Here is a 27,856-nt window from a genome sequence, read left to right on the forward strand (position 1 = left end):
AACTATGAGAAATACATGTCTGTTGTTTATAAGCTGCCCAGCTTATGGTATTTTTGTTATAGCACCCAAAGTGGACTACGACAAAAGCCAAACTGGAAATGAGCCTGACACAATGTCTGTGCCCCAAAGAGCAACTGCACAGGAGGGAGAGAGAACGGCTCTCAGGACCGCTAATATCCAAGTGCTTTGTTACCAGCACTGGGAAATTCAAGTCCACTCAGGACTCGGTTTCCATAAAGAGTTCTCCTGAAGTGGCCGGGGTCCATGCCCTCCACCCTCGGGGTCCACAGACGAAGCAAGAATAGGGATGAGACCTCCAGTGGTCACAGCTTCAAGGGCAGAAAAGAAGACTGGCTTTAGCTCCCCAAACCGGAGGTGGGTGCCCCACAACACACAGGCAAAAAGCAAGCATCTTTTCAGGAACTGGTATTTATTATCAAAGTCATATTCGATGTCAACAAGATGCCACAACTACAAAAAAAATTGCGCACATTGCAATCTCAATGCAAACAGTCAAATGGAACCCCAGTCATTAAAAAAGTAATTCAAATTACCCCAAAAAGCAACTGAATTTTTTAAACATCTTTATACATCCAGCCAACAAATTAAAATGGTTAACAAGAAAAAATACAAATTCAGAGGTCTGGTATCGATGTTTAAAAAAGGCAACTGCTTAAGCATTTCTATCGATTCGAACATCAATCTCTCGGCCACTCAGCTTCATCCCATTCATCATCCGGCAGGCTCTCTCAGCCACCTCTGGCGACTCAAACTTAACCACACCGCACCCCTTGGACTTCCCGTTCTCCATCTTGATGTCAGCATACAGCACGTGGCCTGGGCACAGGGAGGGAAGAAGAGACCACAACTCATCAGGCAAACCCAGAGCTCAGCCTCAGTCTGGGCTCCACTCAGTCCAGATCACCTGTTGGATTTCGGTGGACAGAGTCAAAAGGGAGAGCGGCCCTGGCACACGACTGCTCAGAACACAACAGCCGGAATCCAGCGACTATGGCCCTCAGCCATGTTGCCATTCTTCTGCCAACAGGACAACAATCCACCCATGATAAGCCTTCCTGGCAGCTTCAAATGCATACTCGTACACTCAATAAAGTTATAAAGGGGGCTGTGTGAAGCCAACCTTATACATGAGTTTTACAGAGGCTTCATCTTCCAGACCCCACACCACAGCATTTACGAGGCCATCGTGATATAATGGACGCTTCTGTACTGTCCACACACAGGCTGCGTCCTATCTCACAAGTGGGTTTCACATATTCATTCAAGTACTGGTTAAGCATCCAGGTATGTGTCAAGCATCACCATGAAACAAGTCTATAGGGGAAGAGCTAAGGACATGACCGTGTAGCCTATGCTAGGGGGCCCTCATTTCTAAAGCCATTAACTCAACCCAAGGGAAGGTCAACATCTAGAGGGCTTCTCATGGGACAGCTCTAAAATGCTAAAGCCCACCAGAAGGTAAACTCTTGCTATAATAGCATGAAATAAAGCACTTTTGGAGAATGACACTTGCAACTCAGGGTTCAGGGACAGGAGGGAGATGAAATAGGAAGGACTAAGTTACAAAGGGGCTAGTGAGTTTCTCTTGTTGGCAGATGGGCACCTCCAGGCATCTGAGGCAGGGCAGCAGCCTGATCCAACCTGACTTTTCGGAATACCTACTACAATGTGGAAACTAAGTGGGGCGAGGGCAAGAAGGCACACTATGGCTCAACAGCTGCCCCAAAAGAAGAACCAGGAGAAGCAGCAAAGTGGTGCAATCTGAACTACCAGTGAAACAGGAAATGGGAAACACTGAGGAGGCCTTGACCCAGCAAGCCACCCAGACTTCTGGCTTAGGTCCCAGGCTCCCACTTGACACGGTTAAAAGAACAGAGGTGGTGGGAGTGAGGGGCAGAGATTCACCCGGGGACAACTTCACTTCCTTTCAGCCACACAATGAGCCTTTCAGAATGGTGGCCTGGTGTGCCAGGAAACCACAACCAGAGAGCCCCTCAGCCTCATTCACACAAAAGCTCACCCCTGGGAACTTCTGAGGAAGTGCTTTGAGAGGCATGAACCAACAGTGCGGTGGTAGAAAGCAACCTCATCTGTTTTTATTCAGCTTTGTCACGTAGAAGCCATGTGACCTTGGCAACGTGATTTTGCCTGACATCTGCAAAATGGGGACATCACCTCCTTTCAAAAACCATAAAAGGAGAAGGATGGGGTTGAAATGAGAACACAGGTGAGAAGTGTCTGACACATAAGAGGAAACTCAACAACTGGCTTGAATACTTGCACAGGCAGAAAAATGGCAAGTCCCATTGGTCCTCGAGTCATGGCAAGTGGCTGTGAAGACCAGGATGGGAGCTCCACTGCACCCTTCAAATGCATCACTAACAAGCTAAGACTTCTGAAGCCACAACACATGGAAGCACCTAGAAAGCCTTTCCCAAACACTTACCACATTCGTTGAATTTGTCTTTTAGCATCTTCCATGTAAAATCAAATGGGAGCTAAATGGAAAAGGAGAAACTGATGAGTGATACAACCAAATCCTAATGTCCTAATGCATAAACACCAGGGTCTCTCTGAGAGGAACTTTCAGGACTTCTTGTAACACCGAGAAATAGAATACCCTTCAAACTGAGATATCAGCAGAGAACAAAACACACCGGTCTGGAATGAGGTTCGAAACCGGCACACCAAGTGCACTCCCTTTGTGGCATTAACTGTCTAAGGGCGAATCATGCAGAGAACAGTCGCCTATGGTAAGCAGCCCACAGACCATTCAACAATAACTGAAGGTGGTCAATTTGGTATAAAGATAAAGCAGATATAGTAGCCCTTTGTCTCTGTCATGCCCAGGTGTAGTGGCTCTTCAAGCTAAGGGAATCAAGAAGCTAGGGTTCCTGAGCTCACTGGTTTCCACCTAGCAGTACGAAAACCCGGGGCTTCTGTTGCACAGAGTTCATTATGCTCTCCCATTCCCTCCTTATCCTACCAGCACCAGACTTTGGGGACAGTAGCAAGGTGGCCTTAAGTGCTTCTACTCTGCCTCCCTACTGAGGGCACCAACTCTGACGCCAACCCGCCCCCTCCTCCCTTTGTGCCTACCACCACCACCACCAAGTTGCTGAAGAACCACTTACATTTCTCACAAATATCTGGCAGGCCTTCCTGGCCACCCCAGGAGCATGGCCTCCAGCTCCGCCAAAGGAACCTGCGAAGCTTCCTCCAAAGTTGCCACGCTCCATCTCGATGGCGCGGTCAAAGCTGGCACCGCCACCGCCACCCATGGCCAGGCCCATGCGCTCAATGCCGGCGCCTAGGGCTGGACCCATGGCAGGACCCATGCGCTCCAGGCTGTTGGCGCCCATGCGCTCCAGGCCCATGCGCTCGAGACTGTTGGCACCCATTCGCTCCAGGCCCATGCGCTCCAGGTTGTTGGCGCCCATGCGCTCCAGGCCGGTGGCCATGCGATCCATCACGGGGCCCATGCGCTCCAGGCCAGCCCCCATGCCTGCGGGCACCATGCGCTCCATGCTCAGGCCCATGCGCTCGATGGCAGGGCCCATTCGCTCCACACCAGAGCCCATACGCTCAATGGTCTGGCCTACGCGGTCGATGGGCGCGGCCATGCGCTCAAGGCCAAAGCCCATGCCGGCACCCATGCGCTCCACGCCAGAGCCGATGCGCTCCATGGTCTGGCCCATGCGCTCGATGCTGGAGGCCATGTGGTCGAGGCCCAGTGGGCCCATGCGCTCGATGCCGGAGCCCATGCGCTCAACTGAGCCCATGCGGTCCATGACCAGGCCCATGCGCTCAATCTCGGAGCCCACACGATCCATGCCATGGCCCAGGCCTGCGCCCATGCGCTCCATGCCGGCACCCCCAATGCGGTCAATGCCAGGGCCCATCCTCTCGATCCCAGGGACACTGCCTCCACCTCCACCTGGAACAGGGACACAAAACACAGGCAGATATCAGGGACTTGCACACCTGTGTGCACACCATGCCAGGAGGGTGACCTGGGTGCAGAGGCTTGGGCACTTCACAAGCTCAACCCCAGTTCAGGAACTAAATCCCACAACAATTTATCATTAGACATCCCTCAAATGTCGACAACTGTTAAGGCGGGGTAGTGACGACATCATTCTTCCTATTACTGTGCAACAGCTAAAATTTCCATAGTAAAATTTTAAAAGGGAGAAAATCCACCCTGGAGAACTTGTGTCAACAATGTTCTCCATGTTATTTCAGAAGCGCTAGTACTTGTAACTACCTTTGTGAGCCATGGTTGTCAGTTCCTGAGAACTCTGAGGTCTCCCCACCAAATTTAACTGAGAAATGCTCTCGATGAAGGAAGCTCAGAAACCCCAACCTCAGTTGGTCAGTCTGTGTGATGGATTACATGGATTATATGTGACAATTCCAATCACTCACAACCTTTACCCTTCTCCCAACCTGTCCCTCTCAGATGCCCTGCTGATGGCCAGTATGGCTGCATTTCCTTAGCACCCCAGGCATAAAGCAGCTAGTATACAGCCACGTAATTAAGAGATAAAGAAAACAACACCAATATAGATCCTCTATGTCTAGATGGACAGACAGCTACTTCCAGGGAGCCTTACTCTGTGAGGAATACCCCCAAATGAGCTGTGCGTAACTCTGCTGGCTTTGGAGGAAAAGAAGTCAATGGCACTGCAGAGTAGATCCTAGAAGCGGCCTAAGATCAGTTCCCAATGCCATGGTTCGGCTAGACACATGCTGGAATGTCAGCAATGCAGTGACCCTGTGAACCTGGTAACTCTGGACAAGGAGGGTATGGCTCCACCTCCAAGGCCACAGCCCACCACTTTTCCACCATGCAGAGCATCAAGGTCCCTCTCACTCAAGCTTCACCACCACCACCACCACCACCACCACCACCACCACCACCTGCCTCTGAAAAAGGTCAGCTGAGCCCACAGCCAGCCCATTCCTGACCCAAGCGGCCCAGTGCAAGATGTGAATTCAAGAAAAGGAGACTCAGAAGTTTCTGTGAGTCTCTGACTGACCTCACGTGTCACTCCACTTCCTCCAGGACTATTTCCTTAGTCATGCTGAATAACAGCACACCAAGTGGCAAAATATAAACACAATTTAAGAAACACAAGTTCTGCTCTGAGAGCAGAAATTTCTCAGAAACTAAAAAAAAAAAAAAGGCAAGATAACTAGAAAAGGGCAGGTAGCATGCTCAAGAACATCAGAAATCAGGCTGACCCCCCGGATGCCAAAAGCAGCAGAGAACAAGGGAAAAACGGTGCCCATGTGGAGTTTTAGAATCAGCGCACCACAGAAATAACCAGCAAGTGGAGTTACCAAGGAAATGCCAAGGCACTCAGAGCCATTGGGGGGGGCGGGGGGAGATCAAGCTGACAAAAGAAGTTCATTTAGTTTTAAGTACCCATAAAAAAAAAAAGGTGTGTATTAATGGAAGGATATAGTCCAAAATGTTTACAGCACTCATCACTGGGCAGTGAGATTGTAGATAATTTTTTAAAAAATAATTTTCTGAGTATCAGTACAAATGTACAGTTTAGTAAGCATTTGTTAGAAATGGAGCTACTGTACTTTTATAATTAGGTATTTACTTTCAGGAATTCACAATTTTATGGTATTTAAAACAACAAAGACCCCAAATTACATGGATATTATAATAATGACAACGGCTAACGCTTACGTAGCACTTATGTTGTGTATTCTCTTTTATGCATTGACTCATGTACTCTACACAACAACCCTATGAAGTAGATACCATTATATCCCCATTTACAGTATGGAAAACAAAGAGGTTCAGTAACTTGCCAAATGTCACACAGCTAGGACAAGACAGAGCTGGTTCCCACCCAGGCAGTCTATTTTAGAGCCCATGCTTTCCACCACTACACTCTACTATCCCCCAGTAATAACAGCCTATTCTAAAAATCAAAACATCAAAACTAAGCGTTTCCTACCTCCTCCCTGCTTTGCAATGATCTCTCCTCTCTTCAGTGCATTACTTAGGATTTCTAAGGAAATCAGGAAGAAAAAAAAATTAGCCAAATTTCTCTATGATAACAGAAATTTGTTTATTACAGATTCCAGAATAAGAATATTACTAATTTAAAAATAAAACAAGGAAGGGGGAGGGGTTAAGAAATACACACACAGACAGGATCATTTTACTAGAAAACTGTTAAGAGTCCTTGATGATGGGTCATGATACTAGGATCCCATGTAGCTCCAGAGTCTGAGCCCAGTTGGCAAGACCATCTGGGAATGCGCCCAGCAGAGCTAAGTAAGAGCCAGTGTGCACCAATGAAGTGAACTTAGAAAATCAGAGCAAGAATGGGGCCAGTGGCACAGTTTTCTAAAGCTGGTCCAGAGCCTCAGTACTCCGGCTGAAGCCTGCACTCACCCACCAGATCCAATCAACACCTCACAGTCATCCTTTAGCAAACTGAAGCTGTGGATATACTTACTGCCAAAACCCTGAAAACCAGCAGCAACTGCGTGCAGTGCTGAAGTATGACCTCATTAACAAGTCATGCATGGAAAGACTCCAGCAAGCTAAGCCCACCAGCCCCACCTGGAAGGAGCTGGGTGTGATGATGATTAAGTGACAGACAAAGCTTCAGGAAAATAAAAACCCCAACGCATCCAAACCACATCCAACACGTTGTCGAAAACAGAAAACACTGTTGCTTGTTTGCCCACGATTCATCCAAACCTCTTTATAAATTTTGTCTAATGCTGTAGGGTTAGTACTAGCTTTTAAAAGTTTCTTCTCAGCTCTTCACCGTGTAAAGAGATTTGTACCCACCCCCCTTCTCTGGTCACAAAGTGTGCTCAGCAATGTGGACCAATAGCCCCAGAGCATATCTAACTTTATGACTGAGACCACAGAGATTAACCCTAACCCCACAGCTGTTTCTGGTACTACAACTACCTGCTACAGGAAGGACGTGGGAAAGCATACCAAGAAACAACAGACCTCCAGCCTGCAAACAAGTAGGGCTTACTTATTCCGTGACACCGATCCTGCTCAGCATACCCAGGCCTAGCTTCACTTTCCTAAATCAGAACTTAGATCAAAATATTCCTTGCAAAAGCTTCACAATCGGCACACCACTGATTTGAAGAAAAAGGAAAAATTCTTTTCATGGGCATTCACAGACCTCCCTGACTCTGAACTTGAATCTTTCGACCCCAGGTAGACCCTCACCTCCAAGTCTCTGCACCTGATGCTGTCAGCCTTCTCTATCCTGCCAGTACACCCTCTATAGTTACACTGAACTCTGACACCCAGCCCCTCCAGCTTCAACTGCATCTCCTGCACGGTCTTGCACTTCTGCTCAGATCCAGTGTTCTCAGCAGAAAACTTCTATCAGCCACGTAGGAAAACGATCACCTTTGTGTGTTGCTCACCCGTCTGCCAAGGGCCTAGGAACCAACATCTTCACTGACACCCTCACTAGGCCACTTCTATGTACGGACGTCTGGTGCTGCCCTGAGTCACTGAGCATCGTCTCCTCAGCTGCACCCCCTTCTTCAAGATCAAGGACCACAAGTCTACATCCCTGCACCACCAAGTACAGTGGTTTGCAGAAACAAGGGCAAAGATCTACTGCCTTGATAGTAGAGAAGGGACACTGAATGGGGAGACACTACAGAAAGTAGCACCGAAACAATTCAACTTTCAAGTGAAAACCAGAAAGGAGAGAGAAATCAAGAACTGAATAAACAAAACAAAACAAAAAACCCATCCAGGTCAACTAGTCTGAAATCCCAACTTAAACTTAGACACCTTTTTACTAAATTGGGTCTGATCACAAGTAGCAGCAGGGAATTCCAGAACAAAGCCCTTTGCTCTTGCCCATGTCACTTTGGGAGGACTCAGGACAAAGAGACAAGAGAGTCTCAATCAGAGAGAAGGTGGCAAAGTAGCAGGAGACAGATGACATTTCTATTCAGGTCGGGACTGGAGGAGTTTCCTGTTGCCATGAAACATAATGACCTCACTAGATCCACCCCTTCTCCACGAACCAGGACAAGGCCACCAGCCTCATCACAGAGGTTGAGAGGCACCACAGTGTGGCAAAGAATTAAAGGCCTAAGGCAGGAAGAAGAGCCTATGGAAGCAAAGTCATGTGCCATCTTGTTCTTCTTACCCTCAGTATCCACAAATTGCTTTTTGCAGCCAAATGAAAAGTTTTTTAAATATTTTTAAAAATATCCTGCTGCCGGGGCGCCTGGGTGGCTCAGTTGGTTAAGCGGCTGCCTTCGGCCCAGGTCATGATTCCAGGGTCCTGGGATTGAGCCCCACATCGGACTCCCTGCTGAGCAGGCAGCCTGCTTCTCCCTCACCCTCTGCCTGCCACTCCCCCTAATAAAAAAATAAAAAATCTTAAAAAAAAAAAAAATATATATATATATATATATCCTGCTGTTCCAGGACACCAAAACACAATCAGTCATAGTAATAAGAAACTTTCAGCTAACCTAGTCACATAAGGATTATGAACTCATCCCCAAAATTCTAAAGCTTTGGGATTAACTACAATAAAACTAGTCAGTCACATCAGACAAGCACAAGGAAAAAAAAAAAAAAAGTAAATCTTCACTACCAGCCTAGTAAGACACAAGAAAGTCCTTCCAGCTACTTAACTGCCAGTAGGGAAAAAGAGAAACAAGTCTCCACCAAACAACTGTTTCCCTCCACTCTGAGGGACACGGTTTCTAACAGTTCCTGGTTTTCATGGAGGACACAACACAAAGAGGATGGGAGTCCCAGAAATAATCCGCAGAAGAATCTGGTCTCACTGATGAGCTGGATGATCAATCTTTCTAGGACCTTCATAAATTCTAAGAACATATCTAATACAAACTTACACAAAAGGGCTTAAAATCCTCACACCTAACTCAATGGGTCCCCCAAAGACAGAGGCTGAGCGCTCTGAGGCGGTCACCTAGAAGCCTCACATCTGCACAGAATGAGAAGCAGGTGAAGATGGGGGAAGAGTATGGATCCACGCTCCAAATCGCCTTTGACAGACACAAACTTAAGAGCCCCCAACTGGACAATCTCTTTTGCACCATACTAATGAAGAATTAAGCTGGCGGATTCTCAGAAACATCTAAACTCAAAACGGGAGAGGGGAGAGACATTTACCGAGAAGTAAAGAAACTGCTTTGCAATCTAACCAAAACCGAAACAAGAGTTTCTCTGCACTTCGGCACAATACGCCAGGCCTTCCAGCATCAGAAAACTCCAGTTCCCTGAGGCCTCTTTTAAAGGTACCAGCAAGCACACCCTGCCATCCGTTAACTAGACCACCACAGTGCCCTGGACAAGGGAATTCACACCCCTCTCAGCAGGGTCTCCGAAACCTCTACCACTCCAGAGAGCCGGTGCTGGGTAACGCAGCAGTTCTAACTCCCACAGCAAGCAAACATCTTATACCAGTGCAACCAAAGAAGCCACCTGAAAAAACTAAAGAAAAATGGTTCTATTGATACCAATAAAAAATTCAAGGACCAGAAGTTTTTACCTAGGTCTAAAAAATGTTCAATTTTTTAAAAGACTATGGAAAAACAGCTGACTTTGCCTAAGAAAGAACCTCTGGCCTGAGGGTGAGCCTGCACCCCAGGGGGTGAGCCCCCGCCCACGTGGAGCCTTCTTACCCATTCCTCTGCCAAGGGGCTCGCCAAAGCTTCGAGACATTCCCATCTTGTCTCTGGCAAAGTCTCTCTCAAATCCTGCACCCATGCCACGCTCCATCTCTGTGGAGAAAAATATTACCCTAGGCCTTTCCAGGAATACCACTATGTTTTAGACATGACAAGTATACTACAGGCACACAACAGCCGCCACCAAGTCAGCATGTCCACTCTTTCTATAGAGAAACCATCATTCATCCTTTTTTCCTTAAAAAGGTCACCTCAAGTGAATCCGTGAAAACTACCTACCTTTAATCCATTAAGGACTAACTGACAACTTTCAGGAAAGCCCCCCGTGAGTAAGGTACACCAAGCACCTGCTCCTACAGCAACCGGCATGGGCGCATGCGGAGTCAAAGGCAGACTGCGGTAGCAGCTACCACCTGCCCGGTAATTCCCACGTGCCCCGCCCCACCCAGGGCTCTAGGTGTGCTAACAGTTCATGGAATCCCACAAGAGCCTGCAACATCACTGCCCCTTTACCAAGAAAGAGGCTCAAATGCCTTAGTAACTTGACCAAGGTCACATGCCCGGTTAAGCGGTGAGGCAAAGGCTGGAACCTAAACCCGATGCAAAAATCCATGCTCTACTAACAAAAGCACATCCACACACAATATAGAAACATGCCTGTATATAACGGGACATCTCTCCTAACACAGGTAGTTTCATCTACACAAGGATGTTGGTAACTTCATTATTTTTTTTCTATGCTGACAGCCAAGACTTATGTTTTGCAACAATCTTTTAAAAAAAAAAGGTCTTAGCTTCTATGGGGAAAAAGCCTTACCACAGCTGTAAACTGCTGGAGAAAGCCTTTGATGATCCCATTATTGGCTACTTCTTTCCTCTAAAGCAAGACTTAAGATGTGTATCACACTGTGTCTCCCTCCCATACTGAGAGGTCCTTGAAAACTCTAGTTAATGTTGCTCCTTAAAAATCAGGTGCTATATAATGATCACCTTTTATCGCATAACTACCGAAAATAGTTATATGCAGCTCAAGTCCCTATACTTTTCAATGAAGTGAACAAGCCTACCAAAGGGGTGGAAGCAGGCTAGCCATTATGAATTAATTAGAAAATGCAGCAGAGGGGCGCCTTGGTGGTTCAGTCTCTTAAGCGACTGCCTTCGGCTCAGGTCATGATCTCCGGGTCCTGGGATCAAGCCCTACATCAGGCTCCCTGCTCAGCGGGGAATCTGCTTCTCCCTGTCTGCCTATGCACCAACCCCCTTCATGCTCACTCTAGTTAAAAAAAAAAAAAAGAAGAAGAAGAAGAAAAGAAAACAGATTTTAGCAATGGTGAACTTGCTATTCATAGTCTGAATAGACCCAACTGAATCTCATAGGTTGGTGGCATGCCATCTGCTGAAAATATAACTAACTTGCGCAAGCTTGCATGTGGTAGGCAGAAGGGAAATCCCAGAGCGGCACTGTAATGGACAATGCTCTGCTGTACTCCTTTAATCCCTATCATAAGGGCATAAAAAAGGCAGCACTCCGCCCCCTTGAGATAAGGAAGTCATATGTAGGTATTAATTTGTCAGCAAAGGCCCTCAGAACTCATCTTCCCAAACGAAAACAAAAAGAAAACCAAACAACTTATCTTCCCAACGGTCAACAGGCTCTACAGTTCAGGGAACCCTCTGTGAATTCCAATGTACTACCCAAAAAGAGAGTTTTCCTTGCCAAATATTGTATCATATCATTGTCTGGCATTTGATGACTTTTTAATTTGTAATTTTTAATATCTATTCTATCAGGACTTGACCTGTACTGTTGACTGGCCGAGACTGATTTCTCATCAGTCTGAGGTCAGCACCCACGACCTTGGTGGATGCATTACGGTCACCAACTAAACATTAAATTAAATCCAAAACATCTTTATCAACTTTTCCCCTGATAAAGTTGACTGCACTCAAAGCTCAGAACACAGCTCAAGTGGAAGTAGAGCATTCTCTGTTGTCTACTGCAGAGGATGATGAGGGAGGACTCGAAGTACCTTTATCTCGGAACATCTAAGAACACTGCATCAGAACACATCCTCCCACTGTTGCTCTCCAGGAGAATGAGCACTGTGAACCTTTGATCACCAGGCCCAGAACTGTGACTGTGGCACTCCACCTGCCAGATTACCAAGGACTTTGCTCACACTGCTCAGCACAGCCCCACCCCTCTCCATCCACTTCTCAATGACATCACTCCACTGCTCAAACGAAAAACCCCATTTCCTAATGACTCATCTGTTTTGAGCAAACACTTTACCAAGCCAGACTCCTCACCTTTTATTAGAATTCCTATACACATTATGAGCTACAGGCTAGCCTGAAAGTACACTGGAAATGCAGACCTTTGTCCCTTTCATTCCTAACGGTGAGGACTTCCTCATATCTTTTTATCATCATCTAGAACAAGGCAAACCCATGAAGAAGGGCAGTTTATTCATCAGAATTTTCCTTCTTTCCAGTTTGACAGTTATCCTAGGAAGAGACTCGCTTGCTCTATTCTATCTTCACAGTAAAGATACTGCAGGTCAGCAAAGAAACATTTAAATGCAAATCTTTAATGACTTTCCATCCCAGGGAAGTTTGTGTTTAAAGGAAGCAACATCCCCACAGGTGGGGGTCAAAGAGTCAAACCAACCCCCAAAGGATTTCAGAAATACAGTCGACAGGGTTTCTCAAAGCACACTCTACAGGCCCACTGAGAAGGGGATGATGCCCATGCTGGAGTCAGTTCTGAAAGGCAGGATCACAGTGTGACTAAGAGCCAGGCTCTGGAGCCAGATAGCCGGGATCCATATATATCCCATTATAACTAGCCATGTGACCTTAGGCAAGTCACTCTCTGGGCCTCAGTTTCTGACGAAATGGTGATAAAAGTACCTACAAATCATGTGGTTCTTGCAAGGACTAAATGAAAAAACAAACTGTTACTATGATAGTATATTTCTATTAAGGGGATGAAAGCTCCGAGTGATAGTACACCAAAATTTGCACTATGTAAATGCTAAATTAAATCAACGTCTCTGCTCACAACTCAGAGTTTTATCAGAGCAGACGATCAAGAACTGATGCACTCCATCACTCCAGGAAAGATATGAATTTGATCAAAAACTCCAAAGAAACTAAAACTAATCCCTTACACTTGAAGACAATTTTAAAATGAGCAAAACATAACCAAAGATATCTACAGGATGCTTGCTAGTGCTGGAGACAACAAAAAGCAGTATTTTTATTGGGTAATTATCAGGGAGATTCAGAACACAACACACAGTTTAGTGACTAACGGGATTAACACCTACTAGGAAGTCTAGCTTCTGGAATACAAACTTGTGATTTTAATAACATTTAAGGCAATTCAAAAACATCGAATTCAACAGAAAAGTGGAAGGGGCAATTATTCATTAAAAATGGGTGTGCTGCCTCAAGGTCACCCAAGAGCCAACAGCTAGCAGGGGGGGCAGGTGGAAGCAGGAAGGAAGCATAAGTCTTACCGTTTATTCTGCCCATGTTCATCCCAGATCCAAATCGACCCATGTTTTCCATACCACCACCAAAAGGTCCCTCCATGCCTGCAAGAGACATTCGACATTCCCATTTGAGCATCATTCCAATGAGACAGCTCCAACTCATCAGGAAAAGAAAGATTTTTTCACAAGTTTCACCCTGGGCATTTTCTGCCAAGAACTTCCTTACCAAGTGTAAGGGCTTTTGGAGAAAAAATGCTAGTGCCCTCACCTAAAAATCACCATCTTCAAAAAGCTAATCTGATCCAACCCCCTTAACAGACAAGCAAAGAGAGGCCCAGAGAGATGGAGTGATTTGCCCAAGGTCACAGAGCCAGTTAGTGAGAAAGCCAGAACCAAAAGCCAAGATACCCAGTGGAAAGAGTGACGGGAAAAATTAATTTCTAGACTCAGTTTTTGGAAACCAAAGTGAGAATTCATGCAAGGCTTAAGGGAAAAGAAAGAGGAACGGTGAGAGAAAACCATACCTAAAAGTGATTACATTTGTACTTCATTTTAAATCTCTTACCTCCCATTTTATTTATTCCAAATCCTATGCCTTCCATTCCCATTCCTTAAAAAGAAAAAGTCAATGCAAACTAAAATTATGTCAAAGCAGTAATGTTTGAACTTAAAAAGCACAAGTAATTCCAAACCAGCAAGTGAACAAAGAACATCCCTGGTTATGAATATATTTTAATCGACAAGGCAAAGGAGGACAGGGGGGGCTCTACCATCTCACCTGTCAAACTATCACATTCCAAGAAACTATGTCTTTAACAAGTCTTTAACAAAATAATCACCACATGACTCAAAATTCTTTACACATACAGTTTTAATAAATAACTACGTCAGACCATTTTAAACATGATATATAATTAGCCAGTACAAACTGGAGAACACTCACTTTTTTAGAAGCTTATTTTAGGGAACATTAAGTTTAAAAAGATAAAACTCTCTAAATAAACAGTTCCTAAAAACAGTGAGGCTTCCCTCCCCACCACCCCTTTCTTCTTAGGCATTAGTTAGGGGGCGGGGGGTGGGGGTGGCAGTCAAACTGATAGGGCCATATGAGGTCATGGTCCAGGGCGCTGAGGTAAGCCCAGAGTTTAATCTGGGAGGGAGACAAGGGATATGCAGAACTAACAGTAGCAGGGTGAAGGGACATCCTTCCTGCAATTCAAAGGATTTCAAGAGAGACCTAAGACTACCGTAGTCTAGATGCCGTATCAACACCAGGCGAGAGCCCAAGGGGTGTCTGGGTAATAAGACTGTGGCAGTGCTGTGGTCCCATGGTCAGGAGACCTATAGTCTCTGTCACTAACTGATAGTGTGACCTTGAGCAAGACCAACTCTCTGGCTTGCCTTCTTTTATCGAACAGCTTAACTACCTCAGCTCGGAAGGTCATGAAAGGATAAAATGCAAAGTATAACAATTTTCAAAAAAAGGATTCAATTCAGTAAAAACACAAAATATTATTTTTATCAAAATGAATCAGAGATGAATGAGGGAATTTTGCCCCCATTAAATCTTTATTCCATTTGAAGTACTCAATGTCCAATTATCCCAAGAGTTCACTTGACTAACTTCCCCAGACACCTCCAGTCAAAGTACACTGTGGTTCTCACCTGCGGGTCCTATGTTTCCCATGCCAATGCCTTTATTCAGGTGATTGGCATCAATAGGCTGTCCTCCTGGGCCTAACCCCATGCCAATACCACCAAGTCCATCTGAAAAGAAAAGAGAAAGTTGTAAGTGTAGAGTCCACTTAGAAAACCGTAACCTTCCAAGGGAAAAAAAGCCTTTGTTTACTGTGCTGTAAATGTCACACTCCATTCCCATCCACCCACCTCCACGGGCAAACCCAGGGCCTAATTCAGAATTCGGCACTGGTACACTTGGGAGCTATCCCTTTCAAGGCATAACTTTTCATACGCAATTACAGATTAGAGTTTGTGATATGTATTAAACAAGCACAAGTGAAAATCAGTTACTTGAAAATTACAGAGAAGAATTATGAACCCACATGTTAAGAATCACAGATACTTATTTGTTTCCCTAAATCTCGAATTGAGAAATGCGTGATTAAAAAAGGCAATTAAGGGGAGCCTGGGTGGCTCAGTCAGTTAAGCATCTGCCTTCGGCTCAGGTCATGATCCCAGGATCCTGAGATCGAGCCCCGCATCAGGCTCCCTGCTCTGTGGGAAGGCTGCTTCTCCCTCTCCCGCTCCCCCTGCTTATGTTCCTTCCCTCTCTCGCTGTGTCTCTGTCAAATAAATAAAAATCTTAAAATAAATAAATAAAATAAAATAGGCAATGAAGGACATTGGATGGCCAGCAGTGCAAATATGCCCAACCTCCACCTCCCAACCTGGTAGCCCAAAGGACTTTTCCCAAGAAAATACAATGCTATAGAACAGCAAATTAACACACTGGGCATACACTATTCTCTGACTCCACTGTGGGCCATTTTCCTAACAGTGAACCTAGTGTATCTTCTGCCCAGAAATCTTTCTAACCTGTGGATCAATACCCAGTCCACTCTCAACTCCATGCTCCACACACAAGCAGGGATGTAAGAATACAGACTGGTCTCAAAACAGCCAACAAAACCTGATAGTGATAGCATCACATTTGTGATGCTCTGAGTGACCCTGGTCTGAGGCTTAAACCACGACCGGGTGAGACATTTTTAAATGGAAACCAAGCTCATTAAAAACAACAACAACAACAACCCCCGATACCAGTTCACAAATATTTAATCTATTTAACAGCCCTGTGTTTTTAAATTGCACAGAAACAGCAGCAAGAGATCACCAAGGTTATTTACTCCCCAAAGCAATCTCTGAAACGTGCTAGGAGACCAAAAGTCATGGACAATGGGATCCCTAGGGCCTAGTGTGTGCCAGCCAAGGCTCCCAAATAGCCCTCTTCCCACCTCCTCTAGGCACAAAAGTCAACAAGAGCCATCGCCCTGATCCTGAGTGATCACTGCCAAGTGGCCACACTGATTAGGACAAAGAAATGTGGTCCTTCTCTAAAAAATGTTTATTTTCAACAGATAAGCCATCTTCTACTCTTGAAGCCACTGACCTCCCCTCAAAACCTGCCTCCATTGTGCTTTCATAATATTAAACCACAAAGGCATTTGTGTTTCTGTTCTAGTCTAGGCTCCCATTCAATTCAATCTAATGGGCCTTAGGCCTGAGTCCCTCTCCAGACCAGAGACAGTCCCTGGTCCTCTGAAAAGATCCTCCCCAACTGCCCCACCTGGTAGACAGTTCTCCCAACATAGCACAAACAAGCTCTCCTCTCCTGCCACTCAACCCCGTCTTCCTTCTGACTCCCCTGCCCTCCCGCTGCTAGAAGCCCTCTCACCGCTGCCTATGCTCAGGCTTCACTCAGCCCTGTGAGCTTGCCAAAAAACATGCCTAGGGCTTTACTAATATGCACCATTTCCATCTGTGAGGTGACCAGTCACTTAGCCTTCCCTGTCGGACACTCTTTCACCTGGATGTTTCAAGAGACCCTATATAAAAATTTGGATTGTTGTACTTCACATACCATAAGATGCATCCAAAGTGTATAGTTCACTGAGTTTTAGCTTAGTTGGAGTTACATTACAACTACTGCCACCATCTAATTCCGAAACACTGTCATCACCTCAAGAACAATTCTCCACTTACCCCTCTCCCCAGCCAACCACTAATCTACTTTCGGTCTATGGGATTCACCTACTCTGGACATTACCTACAGATGGAATCAAGGTTCATCCACGCTGTGGCAGTTATCAGTACTTTGTTCCTTTATATGAGTAATACCCCATTCTATAAATTTACCACATTTATTCATTTATCAACTGAAATCATGCTACTAGGAACATCCGTATATAAGTTTCTCTGTGGACGTTGTTTTCGGGCCCTTGGAATATACCTAAGAGTGGCACTGCTGGGCCATACAGTACTAACCAATCTCTTCTGAACCCAAGTGCAACCTGGTTTTAATTCCCTTTACAGTTTCTGGTTCTTCCTTCCACAGGATACTTTCAAAACACCCAACTACATCCTCTAGGATGTAGTCTGCCTCACCACAAAAGTAATCCTAACAACCTTTCCTAAGTTGTGAATCTCTGTTCATTTCTCACCCTGAAAAATTTATAGAAAAACAAAAACCAAACACTTTCTGAAGCTTTCCCTTAAGAACGATCAAGGGAACTGCAGAATAACATGGCACAAGCTCAAGGGTAAGTGTAGTTTTCTGGGTTTTTTTTTTGGTTTTTTTTTTAAGATTTTATTTGAGAGAGAGCAGCAGAGAGCACAAGCAAGGAGGAGAGGGAGAAGCAGGCTCCCTACTGAGCAGGGAGCCCAATGTGGGGCTCGATCCCAGGACCCTGGGACCATGACCTGAGCCGAAAGCAGAGCTTAACCGAATGAGCCACCCAGGTGTTCTTTTCTGGTTAGTATTAATCAAATTCAAAACCTAAGCCATATTGAGACTACTTACGGGGAAGTTGCTGTGGACGCTCAGGAGGAAAAAAATCTCCCTTTGGTAAGGCCCTTTCATCCTGAAAAAGAAAGTGACTAAATCTCAGTATTCCTTCCTTGAAGCAAAGCTTTGCAACAGCAAAAGATGGAAACAACTCCCAACAATAGAGGACTGGCTAGAAAATTACGACCCACCTATGCCATGGAATAACACACAAGTGTTTAAAAAAAAAAAAAATTACGGAGAAATACCTTTTGTGTAAAAGAGGGAAAGATAAAAATATACATCCATATTGCTATGGGGAATGAATGGGACCTGGATATGAAGTAAGGGCAAGACTCTTACACTGTATCTTTTTCATGCTTTTTGACTTTTAAGTCACTTAAGCAATTAATCTACTCAAAAACACAAACTGAATGTTTAAGGTAACTACGATACCATACCCTTTTACAGTTCCTTTTATTTTCCTTGTGAATTTGAGCCCTACCTAGATTGTCCTCAGCATGTTAGTCATGCTTGTATTGATTCATTATTACCCATGGCAGAGCCACAGCAGGGCTAAAGTTTATCACTGAAGTACTTCAGAAGAAGTTTTAAGGCTGTCTGAATCAGACTTAGCATGTTCACAACAGACAAGACACTGGCTAAACATTCTAATGCAATACTATGAAAAGTGGAAACCCATGTACATAACCATCTTTGAAACTGATCACTTGCTTAAAGCAGGATATTCAACTGACCACCTGACCATGCCAAAAAGAGGCAACTGCGTAAAGAATATCTGAAGAGCTGCACATGCAAGCAAAAAGTTGTTTGTCATAAATTTGCTCAACATACTGCACCCTATTTAATGTAGACTGATCCATAAATATAGCAGAGTGCCTATATACTTTTAATAATCCCATGTTTTTCCTAGACTTATTTGATTATACAGAAAGACATCCTATTAACTTACCATTTTCACGTGCATTGGTCTATCAAATAGCAGTTGACCATTAAACATAGCTGATATTACAATTAAGGTTATTTCTTGCAATTCTAAAAACACGCACAGCAGGAGAGAAATACAGAAGAAAAATACTCCAACTACTACCAGGGCCCCTAATGAACTTATGAACCATTCTGATTTTTCATTATACTTTTAAAATATGTGTTTCTACAATAAGCATAAAAGCAACAATAAATAGAACTCAAGGGTAGGCAGGGGAGTAAATGTTAGCTTATTCCTCAGGTGTAGAGCTTCATTCGTATAACCCTAACTTCTCACCAGACCATCCTCCTAAGTACTGGCATGAGTTTTCTGTAGGAGTCCGCTGGGCCAAGTATTCCACCATCTTTTGAAGTACCATGATTTCTGCCTAAGAGACACAGTAACAGCCTTATCTGAGTTTAGTCACTGTGTTCATGTGTGGCGTTCTCCATTGTGACTACAAAGATATTACTCTAGGGCCAGAGAGAAGTGTTTCTTCTAGAATAAAGTCAACCCTTTGGAGAAATAGGGCCAAAGACTTATATATGAAATAACAATGGACTTTCTCTCCAGAGGCACATTCTTTATAGACTTCTCCCTTCAGACCAAACTTCTCTAAGAGAGAAGGCTGGAAAAGACCACTCGTGGGTGTGTTCCTCTTCTCTCTCTATGCAGTACTGAATCAATTCCAACACAGAGAACTAACTTTTAAACTCCACAATAACGCATTCCCTCCAGTCACTTAGGAAACACTAACACACAAAGTTACCACTTCCCCCAAAAAACCTGTATTATTAATACAACATTTAGGCCAAATTGTTCACCAAGAGTTGAACTCTGATAAAAGGATACATATAGCTTGCACAGCTTCAATGGATTGTTCAAAAGTAACAGTGCCTATTCCACGACTTTTTCCATCTTTATCCTCAAGAATGTCTGCTCGGACCACCACACCAGCCATACTAAAAACTTCCTTCAGTTTCTTCCAGCCAACTTTATAATCCAGCTAATCAAGAGAAAGTAAGAGAAAAATCTCAATGCAGACATCTTTAGAAAGAACATTTTCACCGTATGAGTGCAGTATGCTTTGGCTGGAAACAAACATTTAAAAATAATATCAAGTTATTTTTATTGTACTAGGCACCCAGCAGCCTCAGTCAACAGAGCATGCAGCTCTTAATCTTGGGGTCGTGAGTTCAAGCCCCATGCTGGGTGTAGAGTGTAGTTAATAAAAATAAAAATCTAAAAAAATAATAATATATAACAAATAAATATACATAGATAAATGGGGTGCCTCAGTGGCTCAGTCAGTTAAGCATCTGCCTTCCGCTCAGGTCATGATCTCAGAATCCTGGGATCTGAGGCCCTTGTAAGGCTCTCTGCTCAGCGGGGAGTCTGCTTCTTCCTGTCCCTTCCCTCCCCCAATCAAGCTCTTGCAACTAAATAAAATCTAAATAAATAAATATGTCACAAAAATTTATCACCTGCAGTAGAATTCTTCAGATAGGATTACAAAGCCTGGCCTTAACTACTATTCACTCTTTTCTCTGAAAGAACAGGTTAAGTCACCTCATACCTTTCAAATTAATGCTTACTTTGTGAACATTAAAAAAAAAAAAACTTTTTTTGTTCCTTGGTTTACCATCATCCTCCCCAACTCACTTTCCTTTAAAAATATTTCCCCTTGCAAATGGCAAGGGTATTATCTTTCATCCCAGACACAACAAGAGGGAGGGAAATGTCAGCCCTGTTCACAGACTTTTTTGACCTGCACCTAACTAAACCCACAGGGAATGCAGACTCAGCTGCCACTTCTGTAACCAGCAAAGTCAGTAAACGTGGCCTCAATAGGACTATGGTCAGGCCTACGATTTATCACTGCAGTGGTCACCCTGGAACAAAGTCCAACTTCAAAGTTATTTTTTTAAACAGATCAAGAAGAGAACATAACCCTCTTTTTTCATTTTACTTATTTAAGAGAGAGTGGGGGGGAGGGAGAGCACAAAGGGAGAGAGAAAGGAGAGGGAGAAGCAGACTCCCCACTAAGCAGGGAGCCCGACACGGGGCTTGATCATGACCTGAGCCAAAATCAAAAGTCAGATGCTTAACCGACTGAGCCACCCAGGCACCCCAAGCATAACCCTCTTTTTAAAAATTTTTTCTTCTTAAACATCAGAATTAATTTATAACATATTAACAAGATTATTTCATAAAGTTCTGATTTTCTACTTTAGACAATGTTTCCGTTTACTTACATTTGCTACAAATACTGTGCTTCCAAGTCTTCCAGCCTGTAATGCATGGATAATCTCATTTGGGATGTTAGGATTATTTAGGATACTGGGTGGGATATTAATCATTCCTGGGCCACCTGGTCCCATACCCATCCCACCGGTCGTAGCCATCACCTTTTGCATTGCTCTCCTGGCATGTTCACCATCAGGATCCTAAAACAAGCACAGAAGTGTTACATTTAACTGACCCAGTGACAACTAAAACCATGATCTCACAAAAAGTGATATTCCCAAAACTCCAGAGATTGAGAGGTTGTTTGGAAAGCATGTCTCGAAATCTATAACAAGAAATTCAAATGAACTCAACCATCAGGCTAGGAAGAATTCCAGCCAAAGGAATGGGGAAGAAAGAAACAGCGTAAAATTTAGCTCTCAACTTAACTAAAAAAAGGGGGGGGGGTTTGATGACAGAATTAGTTGATATAACATAGAACACTTCCAGACGGAAATAAGATCTTCACAGGCTTGGTATAGTTGAATCTAATTTTCAATGGGGTTTTGTAATTTCTGATAACCCCATCAGTGATTTTTTCCAAAAGTTTGAAAACGCAGTTCTAGATCACCGAGGTACTCCGGTCCTTCACGTTATTCAGGCGTTTGACTTGTGTTAAGGTCTGGACAGGTTTGTGAAACTCTGGCATTGACACTAGTCTTGAAACTCTTTGCCCTTTCATGTGTCTCTTCAACATACAGAAACCTTAAACCCTACCATGCTCTCCTCTCTGAGTTCTGAATATACTGATCTTCCTCCAAGAAGTCAAAATAAGTCAGGGAGAAGTCTAATCAACAAACACTTCCCTCTTCCTCAAGGGAGAAAAGATATCTGGTTTGGATTAGATTTGAAAGTAGATTAATGATAAATTCACTTCACAGAAAAAAAAAGTGGGCTGAGTAAGAATAGGGTTCAGGATGGGTAAGACTGTAGGCGTAGATTCCCTTAAGACACATGCGCACACGCATACCCCATGGGCTCAGTCTGAGTACCCCTGAAAAAAACAAGGCAGACTGCTCTAAGACCAATCACAGATGTTAGGAAGGCAGGCAGCAGTTGCTCAGGATGTGCTCGGCCACTATTCCAAAGTTCTTACAGGAGTGACTACTGAAGCCTGTGACCGACCCTCTTCATTAAAAACAACAGGTTGGTCTGCTCCGTAAAATGTAGCCAAGGACTATTTCTGTCTTTTCCTAATTCCAAACAAGGACAACTCGACAATTATAAATGGTATCCACATTGTTTCAAGAGCTTACTTCTTTGACTTTCAGTGGTCTTCCACTCAGACTATGCTTGTTTAGAACTTCGGCAGCTTTTTTCATGCTTTCTTCCATCTTGAATTCAACAACGCTATGAAGAGTCAAAAGGAAATGAGTGAAACCAGTCCTACAATTTAGAAGGCTCAATTGCCAATAAGTAACTAGACAATACTTACGCACATCCCTTTGAAGGAAGCCACAGACCAGTCAGAAGAGCAAGGAAAGGGGGGAAAAAAGAAAAGAAAAACATAGTAAATATCAATGACAGTTATATAAATTACAAATATGATGTATGTAACAAAGTTAGTTTTTAAATTAACCCTTCTAAGGGGAAGCTCACAGGAATGTCTTGCCTAGCCTTCCTTATTAAAAGCTGGGCTCCTTATTATCTCCTCTGCCTGCGCATTACCAGCATTGCACTATAGTTACTGAAGTTATAATAAGCAGACCTAAATTCAGGTTCTCCAAGAAATCACACAAACTTTAGATCTGCTTCTCTCTGTACTCAAGTCAATTCCTTATCATACTCCTCCTAAATCCATCCCTTCCATAAATTAAAGCTCATCCTTTGATTATTCTAAGCCATTCTATTGCACAACAAAATAATTTATTTTCTCTTTAAACTAGGCCAATTTTAAACGTTCAGGTTTTAGTATTTGTTTTACAATTTACTGGCACAAAGGCGACTTTGCGGAATCTTTGGTTCACACAACTTTCAAATTCAGCAAACAACCAAGAGTAACATTTTCTAGACAAGAACACACGTTTTACATTAATATACCACCGCTAAAATTCCATGCATAATTCACACACAGCCAATTCCTCTGTTAACAAAGAGACAATGCTGCTATTGGTCCCCAGTTATCCAAATTGGGCATCCAAACAGAATACCAAAAAGCTCTTTGGCCAGCCATTTGGAAAAGCGGGACTCCCATTTGCAAATCCCCTCCCACCCCACTCAAATGTTTGGCAAAATCAAACATAGCTACTATAACATGAGCACTCACTGCCTTCCTGATTTCATTCGATTCCACGCCACCATACAGTTACATTTTTCAAGTAGTAAATCCACAGAAGAAATTCTCTCAGACACTTACCCTTGACTTTCCTTCAGCGTCCATTAAGAGCTCCACGTATGTTACCTCACCAACTACAAATCAGTTTCCAGACGACACATAAACCAAGGGAGAAAAGCCAAGAAAACAATGGGAATTTAGAACAATCATCAGCAACCTTGTATGGAGCCTCTGCCTTATAAGAAAGCCCAGAAACACTCCATATTCTCTAAACCACCAAACTAGGCATTACAGGTGTGCAGTAAAAGTAGGTGAGACTCGTTAACAATTATGTCCTTGATTTTCCTCCCACCACAAACAAACTATTTCCACAGATTTCCATATCAATTTCCCTGTCTGGAATACTCACTCATGACTAGAGGCAATCCAAATCTATAGGAAAGAAGTCTGCGTGCTTCACTTTTTTGGGGAAGGGAGGCAAACAGTTTTACACAATACACTCTCACAGGTGAAAGCAGGTCAACAGCGCACAAGCTGCAATGCCACTGAACTGAGCTCAAATGCTAACTACAAGAACGTGCAAGTGTGTATATGCTCAAGGGCACACACACGGTGTGGCCGGCCACACAGGTGCAACCCATGCAATCGCACAAGGCCCTGCACTCAGGAGGGCCGCGCGCTTAGTTTAATGCTCTGATGTTAATCTTGAAATTCTTAATATTTTAACAAGAGGCCTCCTGTTTTCATTTTGCACAGGGCCCCACAAAATCTGCAGCTGGTCCTGCACATGGCACTAGGCTCCAGAATTGTCAGAAGTAGGATGTTTGAGTATCCGATCACAAACCAGAGCAGCATCTGGATTCTCTTCAGTGAATTAAGCCAGGCTTTATTCTTCCTGCTTTCTCAACCTTCCCATTGAAAGACACAGATAAACGAAAAATTGAGAGCTCAGTTTGCAACTAAACAAGCTCAGAAGACTCCCGTGATTCTGAACTACACAAAGGGAGGCAGAAAACAAAGCATTTCAAAAGATTCCGCAGATTTTCCTCAAGGTTTGGATTGCCAATTCATGACCACCATGACCAGATGTTAGAACCCATCAGGAAGACAACCACCAAAATGGCTGCTGAACTTGAAGATGGCACGAGAACAGAAATTTAAAATTGGAGAAAACAATCTCTTAAGCAGGCTCTCCAAAGTCAAGAAAGTGCTTTTGTCCTCAGGAATATCTTTTTTTTTTTTTTTAAAGGGGGGGGAATATTTTTATGATAGTAAAAGCCTTCTCCAGCTCTGTGATCAAGTTTGCGTTAACAGTACAAGGGTAAAAGTACCGGCCTCAGCAAGTCCTGCCTATGCTAATTCCTTTGCTCAAAGGATACTCAAATTATAAGGATTTTAAAATAATAGCAAAGAAAGATTTAAATAGAAGATAAAATTACTTTTAAAATAAACGATTTGAAGGGCAAATTTATTAGTAATATATTTGCATAGCAGTTGACAACAAGAAGGCCAAGTGTTCAAAGTCACCTCCCCTTGTCCTTTCTTGGAATGTTAGAGAACCAAACCAGCACTTTGCACAACAGGAAGGAGAAAGAATCAGTGCAAAGAAATGAAGAAATAGGGACTGGTATAATTTAACTTTCGGAGTATGCACTCCAGTGGGGCAAACTGAAAATGATCCCAGCCAAGGTACAAACAATTTGGCTTTATTTTACCCTTACAAAAGTAAAGCAATTCCAAAAAAGGTGTGGCCATTCCCGAGGCCGTGTTTTCAAAAAGCCATTCATTTCAACAGCAGCAGCCATTTGAGGACCAACAGCCTTATCTCCACTTTGATAAAAATGCCAAATAGTGTCAAGACAGTGAAGAGACCTCAAATTTATTTTCTACAAGCTTTAACTACCATCTAGTAACCTTAAAAATAAATCACAATATCTAACTCAAGACAACTGCAACTATGTTGTTGGAATTCAAATACTGTTGCATTTGGTAAGTTTCTAGTCTGTGTCCATAAAGACACTTTATCAGAAAGCTGTCACTGCAACCTAGAAACCAAGCAAGTCCAAACCAAACTTTTTTTCCAAAAAGCTAGGTTTAAAATTTAGGACTTTTTCCATGTAAACATTCTAGTGATGGCATACATCCAACTTCAATCCTTAAGCACCAAAACTTTGCTTAAAATATCCTTTTTTGTTTTTCCCCAAATGGTATAGTTTAGTAAAAACAAAAAAAAAAATTACATTAAAAAAAACCCTCCATCCTATCAGTTTAGCCAGAGGTTAGGCAGCCGCTGTGGCTCCAGCATTAGTGTTGTTCCGAAGGGAGCATCAATAATAAACCACGTCCCTCATACATTCCCAACCTCTACCCTGAGAGTCCGCATCAATTCAAAGATGTAAGCAAATCAGGATTACAGGATCTGCAAGAGGTGCTAGTTCATACTTCCCTATAGGAAGATGATAGTAGACCACCTCTCTTTTAGTTCTACAATATTAAAACAAAGACCTGTTTAGTGTAGTCAGTACAACTAGCAACAAAACATTGAAGGTAAAATTTGCCACCTATGCACAGTCTGGTCACATCCAAAGAAATGAAGTTTAAAAGAGCAAACCAACCAGAGCAGATGAGTTAGGACTGAGAGGCAGAGTTAATAAATTGGCAGCTGCAACAGTCTTGCCCAAATGGAACTCGCAGGTTATTGATGGAAAACACTGTTGCTCCTCTCGCTTCCTGAACATGGATGGGATCCATGGAATCCCAAAAGGAGGTGCTAGGAAATTCTACTGCAGCTTTAAATATCAAAACATCTAAATGAAAAAGCTAAGACTGAAACATCTAATGCCCAATGTTTTCACCTACCTTTATTTTAAAATGCTTCAACAAATCACCTGTAACCAACTTTTACGTGATAAAAACATTGCCTCAAGCATAAAACACATCAAGAGGATAAGCAGAATGAACAAGCAACCCAAAAAGAAGTCAGGCACACCTGCACGTATTTTTATCAAACAGTACTCATGTCTGTATTCTCATTTACTTTGAAATGGACCAAAAAAGGGGGGGGGGGGGAGGACAGAGGCCAAAGCTTCACTGAAGAGAATTCGTATGTGAAAAGGCCTGTAATTTAAAGGCGAGGGTGGAAGGGGAAGGCTCCAAAGAGCAGGCACATTATCAAACACACTCACCCCTCAGGTGGCCACTCTTAAAGAGAACAGATGCATAGTTTAATTTGGAAAGCTTGTGCCTTTAATATACAGACAACTTGAAACCTGGCAAAATAATTATTCTACAGAAGGACAACTTGATTTATGGACGAGTTAGAAAATTACTGAGCCCATTCTTGCTCCTTCTTCCACAAGCAAAAGATCACTACTCGGGGCACCTGGGTGGCTCTGTCGGGTAAGCATCTGCCTTCAGCTCAGGTCATGATCCCAGGGTCCTGGGATCAAGTCCTGCATCGGGGCTCTCTGCTCAGCAAGGAGCCTGCTTCTCCCTCACACTCTCCCTCTGTGCTTTCTAATTAAAAAAAAAAAAAAAAATCTTAAAAAAAAAAAGAGATCACTATTTCTCTAACTGAACCAAAAACTGGCAAACATAAAGTGAAGGCAGGCTACACTGTCGGGCTTCAACCCAATTTGCCCACAGACACAAATGCATTCACGTAACAGGTCTTCACAAAAAGGTTGAATTTCCCCAAAAAAGGGAAATACGAAGGAACAAATAGACTGGATATGGATTTTTACTTAAATTGAAAATAAAGTTTGGCTTCATAAAACCCACAATGTAGGTTGTCTTCAAGAGCCAACAGAGACTCTTGGACTATGTTTGCCCTCTGGGCCTCAGTTTTCAGTCAGCTGGAATTTGAAATTTACTTAAAACAATCCATCAGGAGCACCTGGGTGGCTCCAGACAGTTAAGTATCCAACTCTTGATTTTGGCTAAGGTCACGATCTCAGGGTCGTGGGACCAGGCCCCACATTAGTATTCCACACTCAGCATGTGTAGTCCACTTGAGATTCTCTCTCCCACTGTCTCTGCCCCAGCGAGTGCACTCTCTCGTGCGTTCTCTCTCAAAATAAATATATCTTAAAAAAAAGGTAATCCATTAAATGAAGACAGAGGATTAAGTGCTTAAAGAAATCTTTGCTTACATAAGTTAAACTGTTGGTAAACTTGGGATTGATTGAGAGTAAACTGCATCAATGACGTTCTCTTATTCCTCAAACTGTGCTCCATGTTTACTCACTGCAGCTCCAGCTCAGGCCTGTCTCTTTACCAATGCCCCACCTCGATGGTGCCAACTCCCTGGTTAGGCCAGGAGAACAAGCAGCCCAATAACGAGCTTTCTTCATCCACACAGGACTTCGCAGTAATGTAGCACAACACTATTTAAGTTTAAAATTCCCAAGGTCACCTTTTTCACCCAGTCCTTATGGTCAAACACTTTTCATGTGATCCCAATCTGTCCCCAGTGATGAAAATCAGGTAGGTTGTGAGACTGAAAACATCTGCAAACTTATGTGATAATCTCCGATTCTGATCTCCTATTACACTGGCTCTCAATTTTTTTTTCAACTCAGCAACTC

The 27,856-nt window shown here is 43.5% G+C and overlaps 1 protein-coding gene across 9 annotated transcripts in view; it reads right to left on the reverse strand.

The window, feature by feature from the left end:
• Positions 1-409: 409 nt before the first annotated feature.
• HNRNPM (heterogeneous nuclear ribonucleoprotein M) overlaps positions 410-27,856 on the reverse strand; it is a 39,068-nt gene continuing 11,621 nt past the window's right edge. The window contains exons 3-18 of one of the 9 annotated variants that reach the window (XM_027583724.1): positions 23,352-23,404; positions 22,431-22,438; positions 22,252-22,345; positions 21,118-21,156; positions 20,965-21,000; positions 19,562-19,715; positions 18,695-18,744; positions 17,758-17,818; positions 14,883-14,984; positions 13,783-13,827; positions 13,242-13,319; positions 9,712-9,810; positions 6,003-6,056; positions 3,156-3,958; positions 2,468-2,519; positions 410-837 (exon numbers count right to left, since the gene is read on the reverse strand). In XM_027583724.1, the coding sequence (XP_027439525.1) occupies positions 674-837; positions 2,468-2,519; positions 3,156-3,958; positions 6,003-6,056; positions 9,712-9,810; positions 13,242-13,319; positions 13,783-13,827; positions 14,883-14,984; positions 17,758-17,818; positions 18,695-18,744; positions 19,562-19,715; positions 20,965-21,000; positions 21,118-21,156; positions 22,252-22,345; positions 22,431-22,438; positions 23,352-23,404 (1,892 nt within the window). In that variant the 3' untranslated portion in view covers positions 410-673. Of the gene's footprint in view, positions 838-2,467; positions 2,520-3,155; positions 3,959-6,002; positions 6,057-9,711; positions 9,811-13,241; positions 13,320-13,782; positions 13,828-14,882; positions 14,985-17,757; positions 17,819-18,694; positions 18,745-19,561; positions 19,716-20,964; positions 21,157-22,251; positions 22,346-22,430; positions 22,439-23,351; positions 23,405-27,856 lie in introns of all 9 variants that reach the window. The other 8 variants (XM_027583728.1, XM_027583719.1, XM_027583720.1 and 5 more) reach the window with 8 other exon arrangements.

Source organism: Zalophus californianus, chromosome 1 (genome assembly GCF_009762305.2).
Source record: "Zalophus californianus isolate mZalCal1 chromosome 1, mZalCal1.pri.v2, whole genome shotgun sequence".
Taxonomy (NCBI): Eukaryota; Metazoa; Chordata; class Mammalia; order Carnivora; family Otariidae; genus Zalophus; species Zalophus californianus.